This window comes from Bicyclus anynana, chromosome 9 (genome assembly GCF_947172395.1).
Source record: "Bicyclus anynana chromosome 9, ilBicAnyn1.1, whole genome shotgun sequence".
Classification (NCBI taxonomy): domain Eukaryota; kingdom Metazoa; phylum Arthropoda; class Insecta; order Lepidoptera; family Nymphalidae; genus Bicyclus; species Bicyclus anynana.
This window is the reverse complement of record NC_069091.1, coordinates 12,877,797-12,897,822: the sequence shown is the minus strand read 5'-3', so window position 1 is coordinate 12,897,822 and position 20,026 is coordinate 12,877,797. Positions and strand designations below refer to the sequence as shown.

Genomic DNA, 20,026 nt, shown 5'->3' with positions numbered 1-20,026 from the left:
CTCTCAAACCGCAAGCCATCTTTGCCAAAGTAATTAAAAATATCATTAAACATCTCTGACGGCCAGTTTATTTGTTACATGAACTTTTAATGATGTCTTGAAACTAGTTTTGAAAGTTTTGAAAGGTAACTTCGGTCAAAATATAATATTCTGTTTATGTATTAGTAGACTACACTAAAAATAAAGTTTGAAATTTTGTTAAAAGCAAATCACAGTGGAAGGGTAGTTATTTCCTCTGGGGATGAGTTAAAAAGCCCTTACCTTTAATGACATTGGTAAATTTTATTACTAATATTATAAATACGAAAGTATGTCTGTCCGTCCCTCCGTTCATCCGTTCATCTATCTGTCTGTCTGTCAGTCAGTTACATTTTCACGGCTAAACAGCTCAACCGATCAAGATGAATTTTAGTTTAATGGTAAATGGGACTTAAACATAGGGTACTTTTTGACCCTAAAATAAATGTAACAGGGGGTGAAATAGGGTTTGAAAGTTTACATTGATTTCCATGCGAATGAAGTCGCGGGCGATAGTTTATAATATTACTGTGCACTCGGGAAACCCAAGAAATTTGCCAATGGAAACGGTCACTGTAATAACAAGTGACGATTAAACGGTTAAGTAAATTATGCGGACATTACAAAAGACATAAATACTGTTATGTACACAAATTAATGAAAAGCGTAATGTATTGGAAACGAAACCGATTCACCGATCAGTTTGACTAGCGTGGTAGAATTTGCGATTGTATAAGTAAAAATAATTTCGAGGAACATGTCGAATGTGGACAAAACCACGGGCTGCGGACGACTAGGTTTTTTCACATACTTCCTGTTCCCATGGATACGTGAATAGAAATAATAGTCGATTGTATTTTTTACATCGGTAAAATATATTTTGGTTTATGCGTGAAAGCGTAAAAACTGACATTCACGGTTAAGCTACTGTTACACATGTTCATTTCAAGCACGAAAGCATGCTACTATTGAGCAGTTGTTACTTATTAGCATGTGTATCGCAACATCACTAAAAATTAACATGCTTTTTTCGAGCTTGCTCAAGAACCAACAGTCGTGCGATTTATGAGCATGCTACTTGCTGTGCGGGTGAAAGGGGGCGTGCATTTTGCGCGTCTGAACAGCGTTTGCTTATTGAGTATGCTAGTCGATCAGCATTGCTATTCTGTATTCTCTTCACATTCATCTCTCCCTGTCTAACACGATACTATAGACAGAGAGCGAAAGATACAAATTATCATGTGTAATTGAAATGTTTGCTTTGAGCATGCTTATAATAGCATACTTATTGCTAGCAAATGTAAATTGATGATAAGCATGCTCGTATGGAGCATACTTAATAGCACGTTTTTAGCATGCTATTTTAGAGCATGTGTGTATCTTTATGATATTATAGCTTGACAAAATCGTTGATGACACTCCCATGATATGCGGGCGACGATGGGGAGGGGGGGTGGAGAAGAGGACTGCGCAGGTGTGAAGTTGTGCGCGCGGAGCATCGCTACCTCCCGGCCGTCGCTGACCATAGTGTTACGAACGAACTTGCAAAACTATAGTTAGGATATCTAAATTATACATACCGGTACGCTGTTGATGAAAAATGAAAGGTTAGCCGGCGGCATGGACTCGTAACTGATGCATTCCACTTTCAACTTCATCCCCGGCTTGTAACGCCGCTTCAATCCGATCAGCTCTGGATCGTTCTTGGGCAAATCTGCGAACAAACTTCAAGTGAGCTTACAAGCGTTCTGCATTTACTCGTAGTTACGAGTAAATTGGAATTTGGATTCACAGATATAGAAAATCAAAAACGATTTTTAAAATATTTATCTATATATATGAAATATTTTTCCAAAATAACTATCAGGAGGTGATTAGTGATCGCTACTGATGCCAAGAATGCAATCAGTAAAATTTTTGTCTGTCTGTCTATCTGTCTGTCTGTCTGTATGTTCGTTATAGAAACAAAAACTGCTCGACAGATTTTAATACTCCTGGGCAGGTTATAGTATACTTTCATCACACTACGATTAATAGGGCCAGAGCAGTGAAGGAAAATGTTGGGAAAACGGGAGAGAGAAAAGTTACTCCATTTTTACAGCGATACTACTGTGAGGTCTAAATTAATGAGGTTTAAGGACGGACGAAGTCGCAGGCGTCCGCTACTTCAGTAATAAAATGCTATAAAATTGACAAAGCAGCTAACGTCTATACTACCTTGTCTAGATGTGTATATGAATGTGTAAATGTGAATCTTGAATCTTCCTAAGCGCAAATATCAAGAACGGCTGAACCAATTTCGCTAATTCTTTTTTTAAAATATTTAAACTATTAACATGGTTCTTACAGAGAGAAATTTTTAAAAAGACTAAAAATAAAATTTTCTCCCATACAAACGATTCTCTTCTGAATCTTCATAAGCGCAAAGCTCGAGAACGGCGGACCCGATTTTGCTAATTACTTTTTGGAATACTCATTGAAGTACGAGGATGGTTCTTACAGACAGTTTCCTAGGGTAGGGTAGTAGTAATCTCGCCTTGCGTGTAATAATAATAATAATTTATTCATCGGAAAGAAACCGAATTTTTCTTTATTCAAATTTTTTTTAACCACTTTAATTACGCCCAATTAAGATACATATAATTGTACCAAATTTCAGAGATCTAGTTTTATCCGGCTCTCTCTGAGTTATTTTACTGACAACTTTATTTTTTTTTAACAACGGAATTAGTATACAATTTCCGATTCCCAATGATGTTTTTTAAGTTGGTATAACTCTTTAAGTAGCAATTGCTACTTAGCTGTTATAGTTTTCCTTGTAATTATATATCTTTTTCTCGTGATTGTTTTTCATGTACCTATCCATAAATAGGCGTTTAGCCGGTGGGGGGTGCGGACGCTTGACTCTAACAAATGATATAAACGAGTAAAAAAATAAAAAAAAAACATCCCCACTTTACATTTTGTGTAGCTAATATAAACCCTTAAAAGAATATTTTTTAAGATTTTATTTTACAACTTCGTTCGTATTTTTAATGTAATACTCATGCTTTTTTTTAGTAGTAAACCTCTCTACGGTAAACCGCGGGCAGACGAAAGGACGGACGGATAGACTGACATGGCGACACTATAATGTGGATTCGGATGTGGTTCCTTTTGGACTACGGAACCCTAAAAACACAATTGAACTTTTTATCCATTGTTACCGTGGAATTTGGGCAATGCTGAATTTCAGGCGGACGAAGTCGCGAGCGTATCTATACTAATATTATAAAGCTGAAGAGTTTGTTTGTTTGATTGAACGCGCTAATCTCAGGAACTACTCGTCCGATTTTAAAAATTCTTTCAATGTTCGATAGCCCATTATTCGGGAACCACGCTGGTGAAACCGCGCGACGTCTACTAGTAAAAAATATGTCTTAAATGAGGACGTAATCATTTTAACACAACAGGCAACAGACGAAAATTTAAATTTACCGATATTATCATTTCTCAAAGACAAGTTGGGGCTTCAACTGGGCTTTGTGTTTGACGTTAATTAAATCATTGAATACCTTAATTAATTTACTAAGGTATTCAATAATTTAGAATTAAGGTCATTATATTTTATCTACTATAGATTTTTATAATATAGTGTTGATGTATTGAATAGACGTAGCGGAGAAATAAAAAAATTGGTTGCCTGTAAAGTCGGTATACGGGCGAAAGTTTTACGTGACAACGACTTTGAGTGGTAAAATAATTTTAATGTGAATATTCATAATTTGAACCGGTGTGTATGCCTATCTCTCTCACTCTCTCTCTCTCTCTCTCTCTCGCTCTGTCTCTCTCGCTCTTAGGCGGGCTAACTGTGCTCGAGTGGAAGGGACGCGTGCCTTTCACTTTTTATGTCTGTCTCTCTCGCTCTTAGGCGGACTAAACATGCCCGAATGGAAGGGACGCGTGCCTCTCACTCGCTCTCATTGTGAGCGCATAACGTGAGCGGAGCGTAACGCAGTTTCTTGAAGTATCACGCGGCAAACCAATTTATAAGACGTTGTCACGTCAAAAGGATAATGAATATGGGTACCGATCAGTTTTCCAAAATTCAGCCAAATCGCTTCAGTAGTAGCAGCGTTAAAGAGTAACAAACACCCAAACAAACAAACATCCATACCAACCTTTGTGTTTATAATATTAGTAGGATACTTTACTCTCGTGGGAATGAGGGCTTAGTCGCATATACATATATAAGATACGTTTGATACAAAATCAATTTGGAAAATGTAGCTCTCTAATTTGTCTATCGCCATATTTACGCCAAACGATTAACAGGCACTTCGTAATAAAGTCTGTAAAAGAAAAAAAAATCATAAAGGCACTTAACACAAATACTAACATTCAAGATAAGCGGCTAAATCTGTTTTTAGTTGCTAATGAAATTCCAAGCTGTAATTTTTCGGCCATTATCGTTCGGTCCGATCGACCCGGGTAACAAACGCGATATAGAAAGTATTATTTCTTTTGTCGTGGAAAATGCGACACGTCTAACACAAACGTGGATTAAAGGCCGGAACCGCCTAAATGTTAGCTTTTTGCTCGTATTTATTAAAACAAAAATATTTTTACGTACGCTACGTCATGTTTATTCCGTATTGCAGGAGACATAATATAGTCCTAGCTAAAACACTAGCCGACGCCTTGCGGTTTTAAGTTCTAATGAGAATACGGGAATAAAATATAGATTATGATACTCGCAAATAACGTAGCTTTCTAATGGTAAGAGAATTTTCAAAATAGGTTCAGTATGTAGATTCTAGATCCAGTTCAGTTCGGTTCAGTAGTGCCGTGATAGCCCAGTGGATATGATCTCTGCCTACGATTCCGGAAGGTGTGGGTTCGAATCCGGTCCGGAGCATGCACCTCCAACTTTTCAGTTATATCCATTTTAAGATTTAAGAAGTTAAATATCACGTGTCTCAAACGGTGAAGAAAAACATCGTGAGGAAACCTGCATACCAGAGAATTTTCTTAATTCTCTGCGTGTGTGAAGTCTGCGCATCCGCATCCGCCCTTATTCGCACGTGAGTTTTTTTAACGGACGTAAAAAAAACGTTCGAGGGGCTTAGTGTTTACGTGACGTCATGAATCAATAAAATACAGACCATCGTTGCCGACAGCGTTTTGGCTGGTATTGACAAAAAATATTTAAAATATAAAATCTTTATGTATTCACGCCTCAAAAAATATGCTATTTTTTCAATCTGGAGAACGATATCACTTTTTTTTAATTCAACTTAAGCGATATACTACGCTTAAGTTGAATTAAAAAAAAGTGTCAGTACTATTCTCCTAACAAGCTCTCTTGCAGGAGTACTACTCAGATAAATAAGTAGTTACTTGTGATACCGGTAATAATATAATTATCTTGGGTACCTATGTAAACTCCTGTCTTAGGGTTGGTTTAGCGAATTTATATTTAACTAGACGTCGCTTACTCATTCAATGCCTTCTTAGAAATCTGTTTCAATTTGCTACGTTCAAAGACCGCGTAGATAAATATTTGATGATGTACAAAACTAAGCTAACTCTTTGCAATCGCCGTGCATCTGCGATCATTATTTCCAAAAAAACTACAGTATTTGGCCAGAGAATTATGCAAAAAATGGTAGACTGATGGGAGGGGAAAGTTAAGATTTTTAAAAATGAGAGAGGTTAGGAAAGTTTTCCTTAATTTTAACGCATATTTTAACTCGTGTTATTTTTATGTTCCAGACTTCTACAAACAAAAAACTTTTCAACATAACCTCTAAACTCCTAAAAAATATCAAATCCAACCTTCAATTGTAAAAAGGAGCAACATAGCACTGAAGTTTCTTTTCATCATCTTAAACATTTGATAATAAATTATCATCCGCCTGCCGACTCTAATGTAACCTGTTTGGTTTAGATATATTCTGAAGCCGTGGGCTAATAGAAACAGCGCGATAGCTTTATACAAGGATTGTTCCATCCTTTGTATGAATCACTCACCGACAACATACATGGAGCCGTGCACCTGCGCCGTGAGGAAAGAGGGCGCGTCGGCCGACACTTCGCACGTGTAGCGGCCGTGCGCGCGCCGCGTCTCCTCCCTCAGCGTGCTAGCATTATACAAGGATTGTTCCATCGTTTGTATGAATCACTCACCGACAACATACATGGAGCCGTGCAAATGCGCCGTGAGGAAGGAGGGCGCGTCGGCCGACACTTCACACGTGTAGCGGCCGTGCGCTCGCCGCGTCACCTCCCTCAGCGTGCTAGCATTATACAAGGATTGTTCCATCGTTTGTATGAATCACTCACCGACAACATACATGGAGCCGTGCAAATGCGCCGTGAGGAAGGAGGGCGCGTCGGCCGACACTTCACACGTGTAGCAGCCGTGCGCTCGCCGCGTCACCTCCCTCAGCGTGCTAGCATTATACAAGGATTGTTCCATCGTTTGTATGAATCACTCACCGACAACATACATGGAGCCGTGCAAATGCGCCGTGAGGAAGGAGGGCGCGTCGGCCGACACTTCGCACGTGTAGCGGCCGTGCGCTCGCCGCGTCACCTCCCTCAGCGTGCTAGCATTATACAAGGATTGTTCCATCGTTTGTATGAATCACTCACCGACAACATACATGGAGCCGTGCAAATGCGCCGTGAGGAAGGAGGGCGCGTCGGCCGACACTTCACACGTGTAGCGGCCGTGCGCTCGCCGCGTCACCTCCCTCAGCGTGCTAGCATTATACAAGGATTGTTCCATCGTTTGTATGAATCACTCACCGACAACATACATGGAGCCGTGCACCTGCGCCGTGAGGAAGGAGGGCGCGTCGGCCGACACTTCACACGTGTAGCGGCCGTGCGCTCGCCGCGTCACCTCCCTCAGCGTGCTAGCATTATACAAGGATTGTTCCATCGTTTGTATGAATCACTCACCGACAACATACATGGAGCCGTGCACCTGCGCCGTGAGGAAGGAGGGCGCGTCGGCCGACACTTCGCACGTGTAGCGGCCGTGCGCGCGCCGCGTCACCTCCCTCAGCGTGCTAGCATTATACAAGGATTGTTCCATCGTTTGTATGAATCACTCACCGACAACATACATGGAGCCGTGCACCTGCGCCGTGAGGAAGGAGGGCGCGTCGGCCGACACTTCGCACGTGTAGCGGCCGTGCGCTCGCCGCGTCACCTCCCTCAGCGTGCTAGCATTATACAAGGATTGTTCCATCGTTTGTATGAATCACTCACCGACAACATACATGGAGCCGTGCACCTGCGCCGTGAGGAAGGAGGGCGCGTCGGCCGACACTTCGCACGTGTGGCGGCCGTGCGCGCGCCGCGTCACCTCCCTCAGCGTGCTAGCATTATACAAAGATTGTTCCACCGTTTGTATGAATCACTCACCGACAACATACATGGAGCCGTGCACCTGCGCCGTGAGGAAGGAGGGCGCGTCGGCCGACACTTCGCACGTGTAGCGGCCGTGCGCTCGCCGCGTCACCTCCTTCAACGTGAGCTGTTGCGCATCGCTTGCCTCGCGCTGCACCAGCCACAAATAAAAAATGTTATTATCATTTAATGTCTCAATAGCTGTACGTTTTAGAAACCGTTTTAGATGTCATGGTTTCAATCCTCGCTAGTTGGAGTCGTGTCGGCTTTAATCAACTACTACAATACAATACAACTATAATTGGTGGTAAAGGAATCGAAAAGGTTTTATATATTATATTTATATAGTTATATTTATAACATATTTACCATATTATGTTATAAATATACCTATTTATCATTATCATCATCATCATTCTCATCATCATCATCATCATATCAGCCGATGGACGTCCACTTGCCTTTTGTAGGGACTTCCAAAATTTGCTATCGACAAGTCAAGAGATCAAGTTGTCGATCGGATATGTACACTGACACACGGCCGGATAGTGTAAAATGATATTTTTTTATTTTCCTCATTGGTTAATTAAAAAAATCGTACCTACACTACTTAATTAAGTAATTCGTTAATAGAATATACTCAATAGAATTGAAAAAGTAAAGGTTTTGCTCACACTGCAACTGTGGGGTTGCCAAATATAAACAGTTCAGTATTTTATTACATTTAATCAGCATGTATGTGTATGTTATTTATTATTATTCTTCAGATAATTAGTCGTCTAATATATCAAATGATAGCTTATTATAAACTTAATTTAACTTTATTAGATTGCCCTTGATTTGCAATGTGTCACTGTAAATATTATCTATCATTTATATCTTACCACTAATAAATAACACATAAGGGCATATATTTCTAATGCCGGATCGTAGACCATTTGGATAAGTTAAAAAAGTCAATTGAAATTTTAAATTTCTCAAAGTTTTTGCCGAACGATTTGTTCTGTCATCATTACTTGTTTGTATTTTACTTAAATTCTGAGAAAATATATTAAGTCAATTGTTGTATTTCTACTTAATATGATTAATGAGAAGTAGCGGCAAAATGCTCTCTACGCGCCCACAGATGTTCGCCGAAAAGACACACCCACTCTAGGGTTAACAATATACTCGAGTAACATAAGCGCCGAAAGCAAAGCAAGCAAGAGCTCCCACTCAGCATATTGCTACAAGCTTCTTATACAAAATACCAAACAGCGCTGATTTTCAGCTGTAAACTCTTGTCCAGGTGATAACACGAACTTAATATTGTATGCCAGAAAATAACGCCTCTTACTAACGCGGTAGTAAAACGTAATAAAAACATAACAAAAGTATATGTCCCTGAGTAAACACCCCGGCCATTTTTAACGCAATTTTCGGTTCGTTTAAATGTCATCGTATTATTCTATTTCAGGAAGATGACTGTTTTGGAGGTACTTGTCCAGGTGATGACACGATCTTAATATTGTATGCCAGAAAATAACGCCTCTTCTAACGCCGTAGTAAAACTTAATAAAAACATAATACTCGTAATAATATATATGCCCGAATAAACATCCGACCATTTTAACGCGGTTTTCGGTTCGCTTAAATGTCATCGTGTTATTCTATTTTAGGAAGACGATTGTTTTGGAGGTAATAGTGGTAATAGAGAGAGACAGCAGAAATGTGTAGGTATATGTGAAATAGAGAAACGTCACCACAGCGTAAACGTATTATCAAATTATTATTTTTTTTTTAGTCTCACATTATTCCTGCAATCTGTCGTGAAACATTCAGCAGGATTTTAAGTATTTGAATTATGGCGTGTTTGGTGCGAAATCCAGTGATTTGCCCAAATATAATAATGTAGTGTCTATTTCATGACATCTTGTGGTGCTTCGTGAGCCTTTTGAAAGTTGTACCGTACCAGTTCTTTTATGTGAAGTGGGTTTCCGATACTACGCCATTTGTTTCTAAAAAAAAAAAAAAATAGTTTAACTTCTAAAGAGTGGTGTGACAGGCCATTTGGGTTCCATAAAACTGTTTGGCTTATTAGCTGCTCGAATTTTGACACATGTCTGTCATTAAATTATTTAAAGTAATACAAAGCGAGTGATACAGGTCAGAATCGAAATATTTTAGGGCCTATGCTATGTGAGGTCCTTTAAGCCCTCATTCGCACAAGAGTTTTTTTAACGGACGTTCTAAAAGCGTTCAAATATGGTATGAAGTTAAATAAAGATGTATTTCCAACGCCCAAAATTGCAAATGCAACATTGCTCAAAAAAAAAGCGTCATATTTTAAAAACGCTATCGTGTGAACATATTCTTAGGAATGCATTTGTTGTATTTGAACGCTTTGTCGGCGTTTTTGTTGACGTCCGTTAAAAAAAACTCTTGTGCGAATGAGGGCCTAGAGTTATCAGTAGGTTATACTATTAAAAAAATACTTTGACTCTACTACTGTTTTATTTCACAAAACAGTTAAAGGTTAAAACAATTTATACTTCACAAGAAACGTGCTCTCTACTGTCCTAGGAGATATATTCTAACATGCATGCGCGAGGCGCGCCTTCGGTTTCTACAACACTTGTTTAACGTGCTGCGGTAGCAATGTTTGTAGGCGTGCGTTACCGACACACGTATACATGTCCCTACAATCTTAACTGAAATAGACCTTCAGTTAACTTCATACTTTATTTAAAAGCTTTTTTAACGTCCGTTAAAAAAACTCCCGTGCGAATAAGGGCTTACAGACAGATGATAATAATTCTTGAACGCTGTTTTTACTTTGCTAAAGCTAATTCAGTTACAAGCACAAACGTGCCCATCTGTACACCTTTGATGTTACAATCAAAGCCAAAATAATCTTATATGTATATAAAATTTTACTGCAAACAGCCAGGCGTACGCTAAAAAAAATCTTTATTGCTTTATTACCCTTGAAAAGCAAAAAAAATAGGGTGTCCCATAATTAATGGACAAAATGCAAATAGTAGATATTGCACCTAATTATGGCAAACTAATTTGAATAGTTTTGAAAAAATCTGTAGGGTGACCAAAATGTAAGTTTTTTTTTCGGATTTTCCATATTGAATTGGTTTTTTTAATGCTACTGCTGCAGTAATTAAAATTTTAAAGAATAATTTTTTGTTAATAATTGCAGATTGAATAACCAATGTATTCTGATACTAATTTTATAAATTAACACTGTACACACACACTTTAAGTGTGCAAAAGTTTTATTGCGTTTTATCCACTAATTACGGGACACCCTGTATAATTTCAGATGATATTAAACAGGCTCTTGGCTCACTTAATAAAGGAATTATGTGTTACCTGCAGCTGCGGTTTAATATAATACTATTAGGGCTTGCCAGGTCACGAGCGGCGCGGTGGTTTAATTTCAGAAGGTGCATTTAAAATAGATCATGGTAACTCAATCTTTAATCCGCTTATGTAAATCATCTAGAACGCTTTTCATTGTAAATGGAGTTCTAAGCGCCTTCAAATAAAGTAGGTTATCAATTGATTGGACAAGTAAGTACCTACGTATGTATATTTCGACAACAGGAAAAAAAATTGTGATGAGCATGGGTTTTTGCCAATGTCTGTGTTTATTTATACAAATATCATTAAGAGAAAAAAATTAATTGTTAATTTGTTTTTTTTTATTATTCTTTACAAGTTAGCCCTTGCCTACAATCTCACCTGATGGTAAGTGATCATGCAATCTAAGATGGAAGCGGGCTAACGTGTTAGGAGGAGGATGAAAATCCACACTCCTTTCGGTTTCTGCACGACATCGTACCGGAACGCTAAATCGCTTGGCGGTAAGTCTTTGTCGGTAGGGTGGTAACTAGCCACGACCAAAGCCTCCCACCAGCCAGACCTGAACCAATTAAGAAAACCTCAATCGGCCCAGCCAGGGATCGAACCCAGGACCTCCATCATGTAAATCCACCGCGCATACCACTGCGCCACGGAGGCCGTCGTTTGTTTTTTGCATTACGAAACTACTGAACCGATTTGAAGAATTCTTTTACTGATTTTGAATTTTTCAAATCACTAACCCCAAGTGCTACACGTTATGTTTTATTCCCTTATTTCTCTGGGAACGGTAACTACGCGAGTGAAACCTAATACATTTTATTAAATCTCATAGAAGTAAGAATTGAAATAGAAGATCTAATGAAAATTGAAGTCTGAATGCGATCAGAAGCCCAACACAAACATCTAAGCCATTTATTACGAGTAGCTTTCAAACTCAAAGTCGTATGAGTAGAAACACTACAAAAATAAACAGAACAACAACAAGAAGCTCGGACCTGACTCAGCCTTAGCCTTTGTAACTTCGGGATCAGCTCTATGAAAACTTTTCCTCGCAAAACAAAATATTTCTCGGATTGAAAACTACTAATACTTGAATTAACAACACATTTGATTCATCGATGATTTAAAAAAAATGTGTGTTTCCCCGCAGCATACACTATGTACGTCTCAATACCTACGCCTGAAAAGTGAAAGGTGTGCGACTGATGAGCAGCAGGCCGCGGCGTGCGCACCCGCCAACTTAGTGCGGACGCATTAGTGTGCTCGCTGTTGGCGGCAGTGCACGGTGAAAAGTACGCAGAATAGGTTGCGCACAAAAAACGTTATGCTGTCATTTGTTCATCGAATTTTATTGCCCATATTTTTTTCATACCGGGGGCTATATATGAAAACGAAGAACTTTCAATACAAACTTTTCTCTTTTCTAATTACATTTTATATTGACAAAAAGTAACCTAGCTATAACCTTCTTCGTATAATGATCTTAAATCTTGTAAAGTAACATTTGAATTCATATAGTAATTTCAGCGTGATGCCCGGTCAATAAAAAGACGGACAGATATATAGACAAAAAAAATAGCTCAGTATCGATTATACACCTGTAATGACCACCAACAAAAATATTCAAAATTTCTTCATATACATAATTGAACCTATAACATTTGCGATTGCGATTAAAAAATAATAAATGCAAAAAACATAAAGAGAAAAAGTAGAGACTGATTTAAACGGCAAATGAAAAAAAACCTACTAATGTTTGTTAAAAAATGCATATGTGTGAAAGCGTTTGATATAATTTATTTAATTTACCAAACTCTAACAAGACAGCTGACTGAATATTTTAAAAAGCTCATTTTATCACGTCTTAAATATATTTTACACATTAATACCATACATTTCACATTTTGTGTAAAATTAATGTCATGCTTAAGGTTGATGATATATTAATTACACCTGCTACGAAGAAAATTAATTATTATTAATGTTCAAGCAATTATTTCAGAAAATAACTAATTTATCCATACTATCATCATTCATTCATTAATTATCATTATCACCCCAACGTGCCCACTCTCTAGTATGGTCCTAGTCCAGTCCACCCTAGAATTCTGGGCTACCGATTTAAAATTCTACGATGGACGCTAAAATACAAAATACACAAAGAATAATCAATATAATCAATAGGCCCGTTTCAGAGGTCTGCGTCCACAAATATTGTAAACGAAATTTCTATATTGTGAGTCGACTCTCCTCAACGGCATGACAGAGGCCAGGCCCACCCTAGGAAATAATCCTAGATACGCCAATGGTCACTCAGCGGGCGATGTAGCGAGCTATGCTTGGTGTTTCTCTGCGTGATCGAATCAGGTATGAGGAGATCCGCAGACGAACCAAAGTCACTGACATAGCTCAGCGAGTCGCGAAGCTGAAGTGGCAATGGGCAGGCTACATAGTTCGAAGAGCCGATGGACGTTGGGGTCCCAAGGTGCTGGAATGGTGACCCCATACCGGAAAGCGCAGTGTTGGTCGACCCCGCACTAGGTGGACCGATATCAAGCGGGTTACAGGGAGCCGCTGGATGCTGGCGGCTCGAGACGGTTGTGCTTGGAGGTCCATGCAAGAGGTCTATGCCCAGAAGTGGACGTCTATCGGCTGATAAGGACGCCAATGGTCATAGGCTATATTTTATTTTATAAAACGTATCGAATAATGTAACTATAATTATGGCATTGTTGTATTACAATTCCACAAATGCTATTTACATGCTAAAACCTCCCAATAGTGTCAATAAAACAGAACATAATAGTTTGCGGTTCTACACGAACGTAAATAGAAGATACCTACTAGTGCATTATATAAACGGAACTAAAAATAAATGTTCATTTCGCTTTAGGGATGCTTCCTCTCTAATTGGACCAAATTACAACTTTGCAAACGACCTCACCTGTACGTAGGCGATTAGTGAATTTCTCCATTCGGATTTTTAATTTGTATTTTAACACTAGCGGACGCCCGCTACTTCGTACGCGTGTAATTTAGTTTTTCGCAAATACCGCGGGAACCATGGATTTTATCCGAATAAAAAAATCTAGATGTTGCTTCATAACCTCCTCTATCTTCCAGTGAAAGTCCCGTAAAAATTCAGCCGTTCCAATTAGTCCGGACAAAGACAGAAAAAAAAATAAAAATTTGTCTGTGGTTTGGTATCGTGTAAATAACTATACTACTACGTTTCATGTAGGATACTGCGGGGGACAGTCAGTTTCACTATAATACACTGTAATCTTTGGTTTCACTTCGATACACGATAATAGTATACGTATTATGAACGTCATATAGGCGACTGTCACCGTACCCATGCTATCTGAAAAACACTATAAGCACTAGAGAAAACACAGTTATCTTAAAATCACAGACAGACACTTCAATTTTATTTATTTATATTGATACTAAGTATCTACTTATTAATATCAATAATGATCTCTATACATAACTGGAAACTAATTTCTTAGAAACTATTTAAAATAAAAAAGGGTAATTAAAAAAAAGTACTAATACAAAATTTACATTCCTTATTTAATGTCATTGCACACATATCAACTCGAAAAAAGATCGGCACAGTATCAACCCAAGCTGTCCAGTCTTTGTATGAAACTCCTTACTGCACTCTAATCGGAATCGTAATGTAATCGCCTCGCCTCGAGGTAAGTTTACGTTGCCGTGATATGACATTACACTGTATCTTCATATACAGTGTTTTGTGGTAACACTCGTGAATGAGGTCCTCGCTCGTGGTTTCATATACTCGTACAGGCATTTAAATAATTATAATGAAACTCAAAAATACCCCGTAAAATGCGGTTTATAGTATACACTGTTTAACAAATAGTAGGGGATTAAATACAAAGAGCGATTTCTCAAAAGTGTTTTTTTTCAAGATGCAGTGTTTTGTCATTATATATATAAATAAAATTATTTATATTTTATTTTATTTATTTATTATGTTCTTATTATTAATTAGTAACACTTCTTCTTGTTGTTTCCGCCCGCGTCACCACATGGCTCCACGGAAGACCAGCGCTGCGCTGGTGCATCCATCACTAGCGTAGCACATGCTGAGTGGTGACCATTTTGGTACCACACACATCATTTTTTTGAATTTAATTTAATTATTAGTTTAATATCTTTAAATTATAGTTTACTATATTTTTAAAATTTCTTTATTCTGTTTTAAGTATTTGTTTTCTTTTGTGTATTATGTGTGTGTGTGTCCAAATAAAATAATTTTCTTTCTTTCTTTCATTATTTGTCGGTAAGTACGGCTCGCCGTCCGCGGGCTTACGTTTCTTCGAACACTTTGCTTTTCTTTATTGAATAGCACACCTCTAGTCGTAACTATAGAAATTTAACATCTTTCTATTTACTGAATAGCGTAACAAAGAATAAATTGTTACGTTATTAAAATTGGTTATACAATTGGGAAAGCTTTATGAATTCGAAATAAAATATACCTACATAAATTGTGGGATCTAATGGCGCAGACGGCTAAGTTGATTTTACAGTCATAAAAAAAAAACTTGAAGAGGGTGGGAGGGTGTATGATCGAATCCGGTCCGGGGCATGCACCTCGAACTTTTTATTTTAGGAAATTATTCTTCATGTGTCTCAAACGGTGAAGGAAAAACATCGTAAGAAAACCTGCATACCATAGAATTTTCTTCAATATATGCGTGTGTGAGGTCTGCCAATCCGCATTGGCACAGCGGGGTGGACTATTGGCCTAACCCCTCTGATTCTGAGAAGAGACTCGAGCCGAATATGGCTATAACAAAAAAATCACTTCACTATAAATAAAAAATATAGATTCACAGATTTAATTTATGATGATAAATATTTGCATATATTTAATCCAAGTTGGTTTCAAAGTCAGCAAAAAGTATCCGCAGTGCAATCCTTTGCACCAAATATCGCTTACGTTAGCTACAAAGTAAAAGCTTTTGACTTAGAGTCGTTTCACACGACGCGTTGCGGCAACCACAAAGATTTGACCGCATTGGCGGTCGCATGGACGGCGCGGCGCCCCGATATTGTCACCGCGGTGACTTGAGCATGGCAAAGTACTGACCTACACATATTAGGTAACTAGCGGACGCCCGCGACTTCGTCCGCTTGAATTTAGTTTATCACAAATAAAAATAAGGGATAAAAAGTAGCCTATGTGTTGATCCATGCTATAATATATCTCAATACCAAATTTCAGCTAAATCGGTTAAGTAGTCAAGTGAAAGAGTAACAAACATTCATATCATTAAAATCATCAGTTTTCGCAAATCTCGGGAAACCATGGATTTTTTGAGATAAAAAGTAGCTTATGTGTTAATCCAGAGTAAAATCCATTTCCATTCGAAATTTTAGCTAAATCGCTGAAATTTGAAATGGAAATAGATTTTACTCTGTATTAGCACATAGGCGAATTTTCATCTTGGAAACATTCATGGTTCCCGCGGGATTTGTGAAAAACTATAAGATTTGTAAAATAAAATATAGGTAACTAAATGTATGTTTTATTTATAAGCTTTTATTTAACTTTTTAGTACGTGTAGCAGCTTAAGCAATGTCAAGGCTTTATGTGGAAGGATTGAGATCTTAGGTCTCTTTTTATCTATGCACGGCACGTGATCACCCTATCAATCGGATGACGTCATTCCAAACCCGTTAGCTTTTAGTGTTGTCTGTTCTGTGGACATTCCCATATTTTTTTAAATTTCGAAGCTCATAGACGGAAAATTGATATGTAACTTGACTCCATTTTATATGATAAACCAGATAAATGTGTGTAGAATTTGTGCAGTGAAGGTTTCGTGCAAAAACAAGAATTAGATTACTGAGGTATTTACAAGTATGTAAACACTGAACGTCCAAACATGAACAGCAAGTAGCTCCATTTTTACAAATTTCTTTGTTTAATTTTTAATTTAATTTAATAACTTAATTAAAAATAAACAAATTTGTTGCGTAAAACGAATTTACTAAGAAAGCCGGCAAGAAACTCTGCATCGTAAAAACATTTACACGTGTAAAGATGAAAGCCGCCAAGCATGTTTTTCATTTAGAAATTAATAACCCTCGACGCAATTAATATTAATTTCTACAAGGGAATCAAAACAAAGCCGTATAGACCTTAAGGCAATAAAAGGCGACTCACTGGTTCACTGAATTTGGAAATTTAGGCAACTAAATTCGAAGAAGAATCAAGGCCTGAAAAGACCATGTCTCAGCTGCGTAAAAAAGAAACATTTTTTTACATTTGACGGCCACGTGGCGCAGTGGGTAGTGACCCTGCATCCACAGTGCTTTCTGCATCACCGGCCGTGGGTTCGATTCCCACAACTGAAAAATATTTGTGTGATGAGCATGGGTGTTTTCCAGTGTCTGTGTGTATTTATACATTATATAAGTATGTATATAATGTATATAATTGTATATTAATATTATAATATCAACTATCTTAGCACCCATAACACAAGCTACTCTGTATGCTTATTTTGGGGCTAGATAGTGATGTGTATTGTTTAAGTATATTTATTTATTTATTTATTTTTACGATGCCATTTTTATATGGAGCTATTTGGTCAGCCAATCGGCATCGCATAGACACTTTCAAGAGGTTCAACATCAAACGACAAAACCGGCCACGTGCGTGTCGGGCCGCAGACTGAAGTGGCAATGGAGCACTTTGCGAAGAGCTGATAGCATCGAGAGTCCTAAGGTTCTGGAATGTCAACCACACACTAGAAAACGTAGTGTTGGTCGACCCCCTACCAGGTGGACTGATATATATATCTAGACTGCTAGAAGTAGGTATAACTTGACTTTTATAAAGCTAATCATCAATAAAAATATTTTTACGTTGTCTTCTTTAAGACTAATTGGATTGGTATAATTAAAAAATAAGTGTGAATCGGAATTGCGCACGAAGGTTTTCGTACCATAATCTGTAAAAATGGTAAAAAAATCACGTTTGTTTTATGGGAGCTCCCTTAAAATTCATAATTAATTTTTTTTTTTATTCTTTACAAGTTAGCCCTTGACTACAATCTCACCTGATGGTTAGTGATGATGCAGTTTAAGATGGAAGCGGGCTAACTTGTTTGGAAAACTTGGAGGAGGATGAAAATCCACACCCCTTTCGGTTTCTACACGGCATCGTACCGGAACGTTAAATCGCTTGGCGGTACGTCTTTGCCGGTAGGGTGGTAACTAGCCACAGCCAGACCTGGACAAATTAAGAAAATCTCAATCTGCCCAGGCGGGGATCGAACCCAGGACCTCCGTTTTGTAAATCCGCCGCGCATACCACTGCGCCACGGAGGCCGTCATTTATTTCAAGTAGGCTTTCAAGATACTCACATCAACCTCTATCCCGGATATCGGGAACACCTTTATCGGCGGTACGTCACGCGGCGCGTACCGGTAGAACTCCCGGTCTCCGCGGTACCACTTCACCTGGTACAGGTCCTCGTTCTCCAGGTCTTATTTCAAATAGGCTTTCAAGATACTCACATCAACCTCTATCCCGGAGATCGGGAACACCTTTATCGGTGGTACGTCACGCGGCGCGTACCGGTAGAACTCCCGGTCTCCGCGGTACCACTTCACCTGGTACAGGTCCTCGTTCTCCAGGTCGTACATACACCGCAGCACCACCGGCTTGCCCCTCTCCGCCGCTTCGGGTATCACAGTGTACACATCTCGTAGACACAGGGAACCTGCCGGCAACGAGTAATTAGAATCATTAACCAATGATCGCAAATGCATAATTCAAAAAAATCAAAATTCAATTTATTTCAATTAGGCTTAGTTTACAAGCACTTTTGAAAGGTCAGCATTATGTCTTACGTCAGTCGAAAACTTAAAATTAAAGTTACGAGGGTTCCAAACGCGCCTTGGTTCGAGAAGAGCCCAGAACAAACTCAGCCAAGGTTAATTTTTTTTTTGTTTATCACCATTTTACAAACTTATTTAAAACTAAGCACACAGTCGTATAATACAGTTTAACACCAAGCTTTTTTATTATTCATATAATCATTAACACTATAATAAGACTTTCCTAAAAGCTTGCGTTTAATAAACACTTTGAACTTTTTGAGGGATATTCTAGTGGCTTATATATAAACTTATATATAAACTACCACATGGGTAGTCTATATCTATACTAATATTATAAAGAGGTCATACAGGTCGGACTGAAAATCCTCTTATACAGACTTATTCGCATGCGCTGCCTTAACTATTGTGTAAAATTGAAATTAATGTATGGAGACTTTATGTATCTTTAAAAGTTCTACAAAAAAGTCCGCGACACCATATATCTATCTTCTATATATTAGCAGATATAGTACCTTTTGTGTTTTAAAAATTATTAATTTTATATACTTAGGTTTACGTCATTATTTATACAATAAACTTTAATCCTTATTAAAATGAATTATTTAATAATCACAAGGATATTATGGAGATAAGATTTGCCCTTTATAGTATGTTAATTACTTAAATAGTTTCGGAGATAATACAAAATTTCTAAAAGACGCAGAAATTCCGCTATATGACGCCCGGCGCTTTCATTTAGGTAGTTCCCGTTCCCGTGTGAATATGGGGATCAAACATAGCCTATGTCACTTGCAAATAACGTAGCTTTCTATTGGTAAAACAATTTTCCAAATCGGTCCAGTAGATCCAGAGATTACCTCCTACAACCACACATTGGTCATACCACCACTCTCGAAGGACTGGACCGATTTTGCTAGGAGGAGGAAGAATAGGAGTAAGATAGAGAAGTTACAGGTTAGGGTAGGGTACGGGTAGGGAAGCGTAGGGGTAGGGTAGGTTTAGAGCCGGGTTAAGGGTAGTGGTAGGGTAGGGGTAGAGGTAGGGTAGTGGTAGGGTAAAGGTACGGGTAGGATAGGGAAGTGGTAGGGTAGGGGTAGGATAGGCGTGAGATAGGGGTACGGGTGGGATAGGGGTAAGAAAGGTATAGGGTACGGGGAGGGTAGGGGTAGGATGGGGGTAGGGGTAGGGTAGGGGTAGGTTTGGGGTAGGTTAGGGGTAGGGTGGGGATAGGGGTAGGGTAGGGTAGGGTAGAGGTAGGGTAGATGTAGGTGTTGGGTAGGGTAGGGTTGGGGTAGTGGTTGGGTAGGGGTAGGGTAGGGTAGTAGTAAAGTTAACATCGAAATTAACGCGGACGAAGTCG

The 20,026-nt window shown here is 38.6% G+C and overlaps 1 protein-coding gene across 1 annotated transcript in view; it reads right to left on the bottom strand.

Annotated features, from left to right (window-relative positions):
* Nucleotides 1-20,026, bottom strand: part of LOC112052605 (uncharacterized) — a 67,135-nt gene that overhangs the window by 16,911 nt on the left and 30,198 nt on the right. The window contains exons 2-4 of the mRNA XM_052883444.1: nt 18,340-18,545; nt 7,435-7,570; nt 1,599-1,732 (exon numbers count right to left, since the gene is read on the bottom strand). Coding sequence (XP_052739404.1) covers nt 1,599-1,732; nt 7,435-7,570; nt 18,340-18,545 — 476 coding nt within the window. The remainder of the gene's footprint in view (nt 1-1,598; nt 1,733-7,434; nt 7,571-18,339; nt 18,546-20,026) is intronic.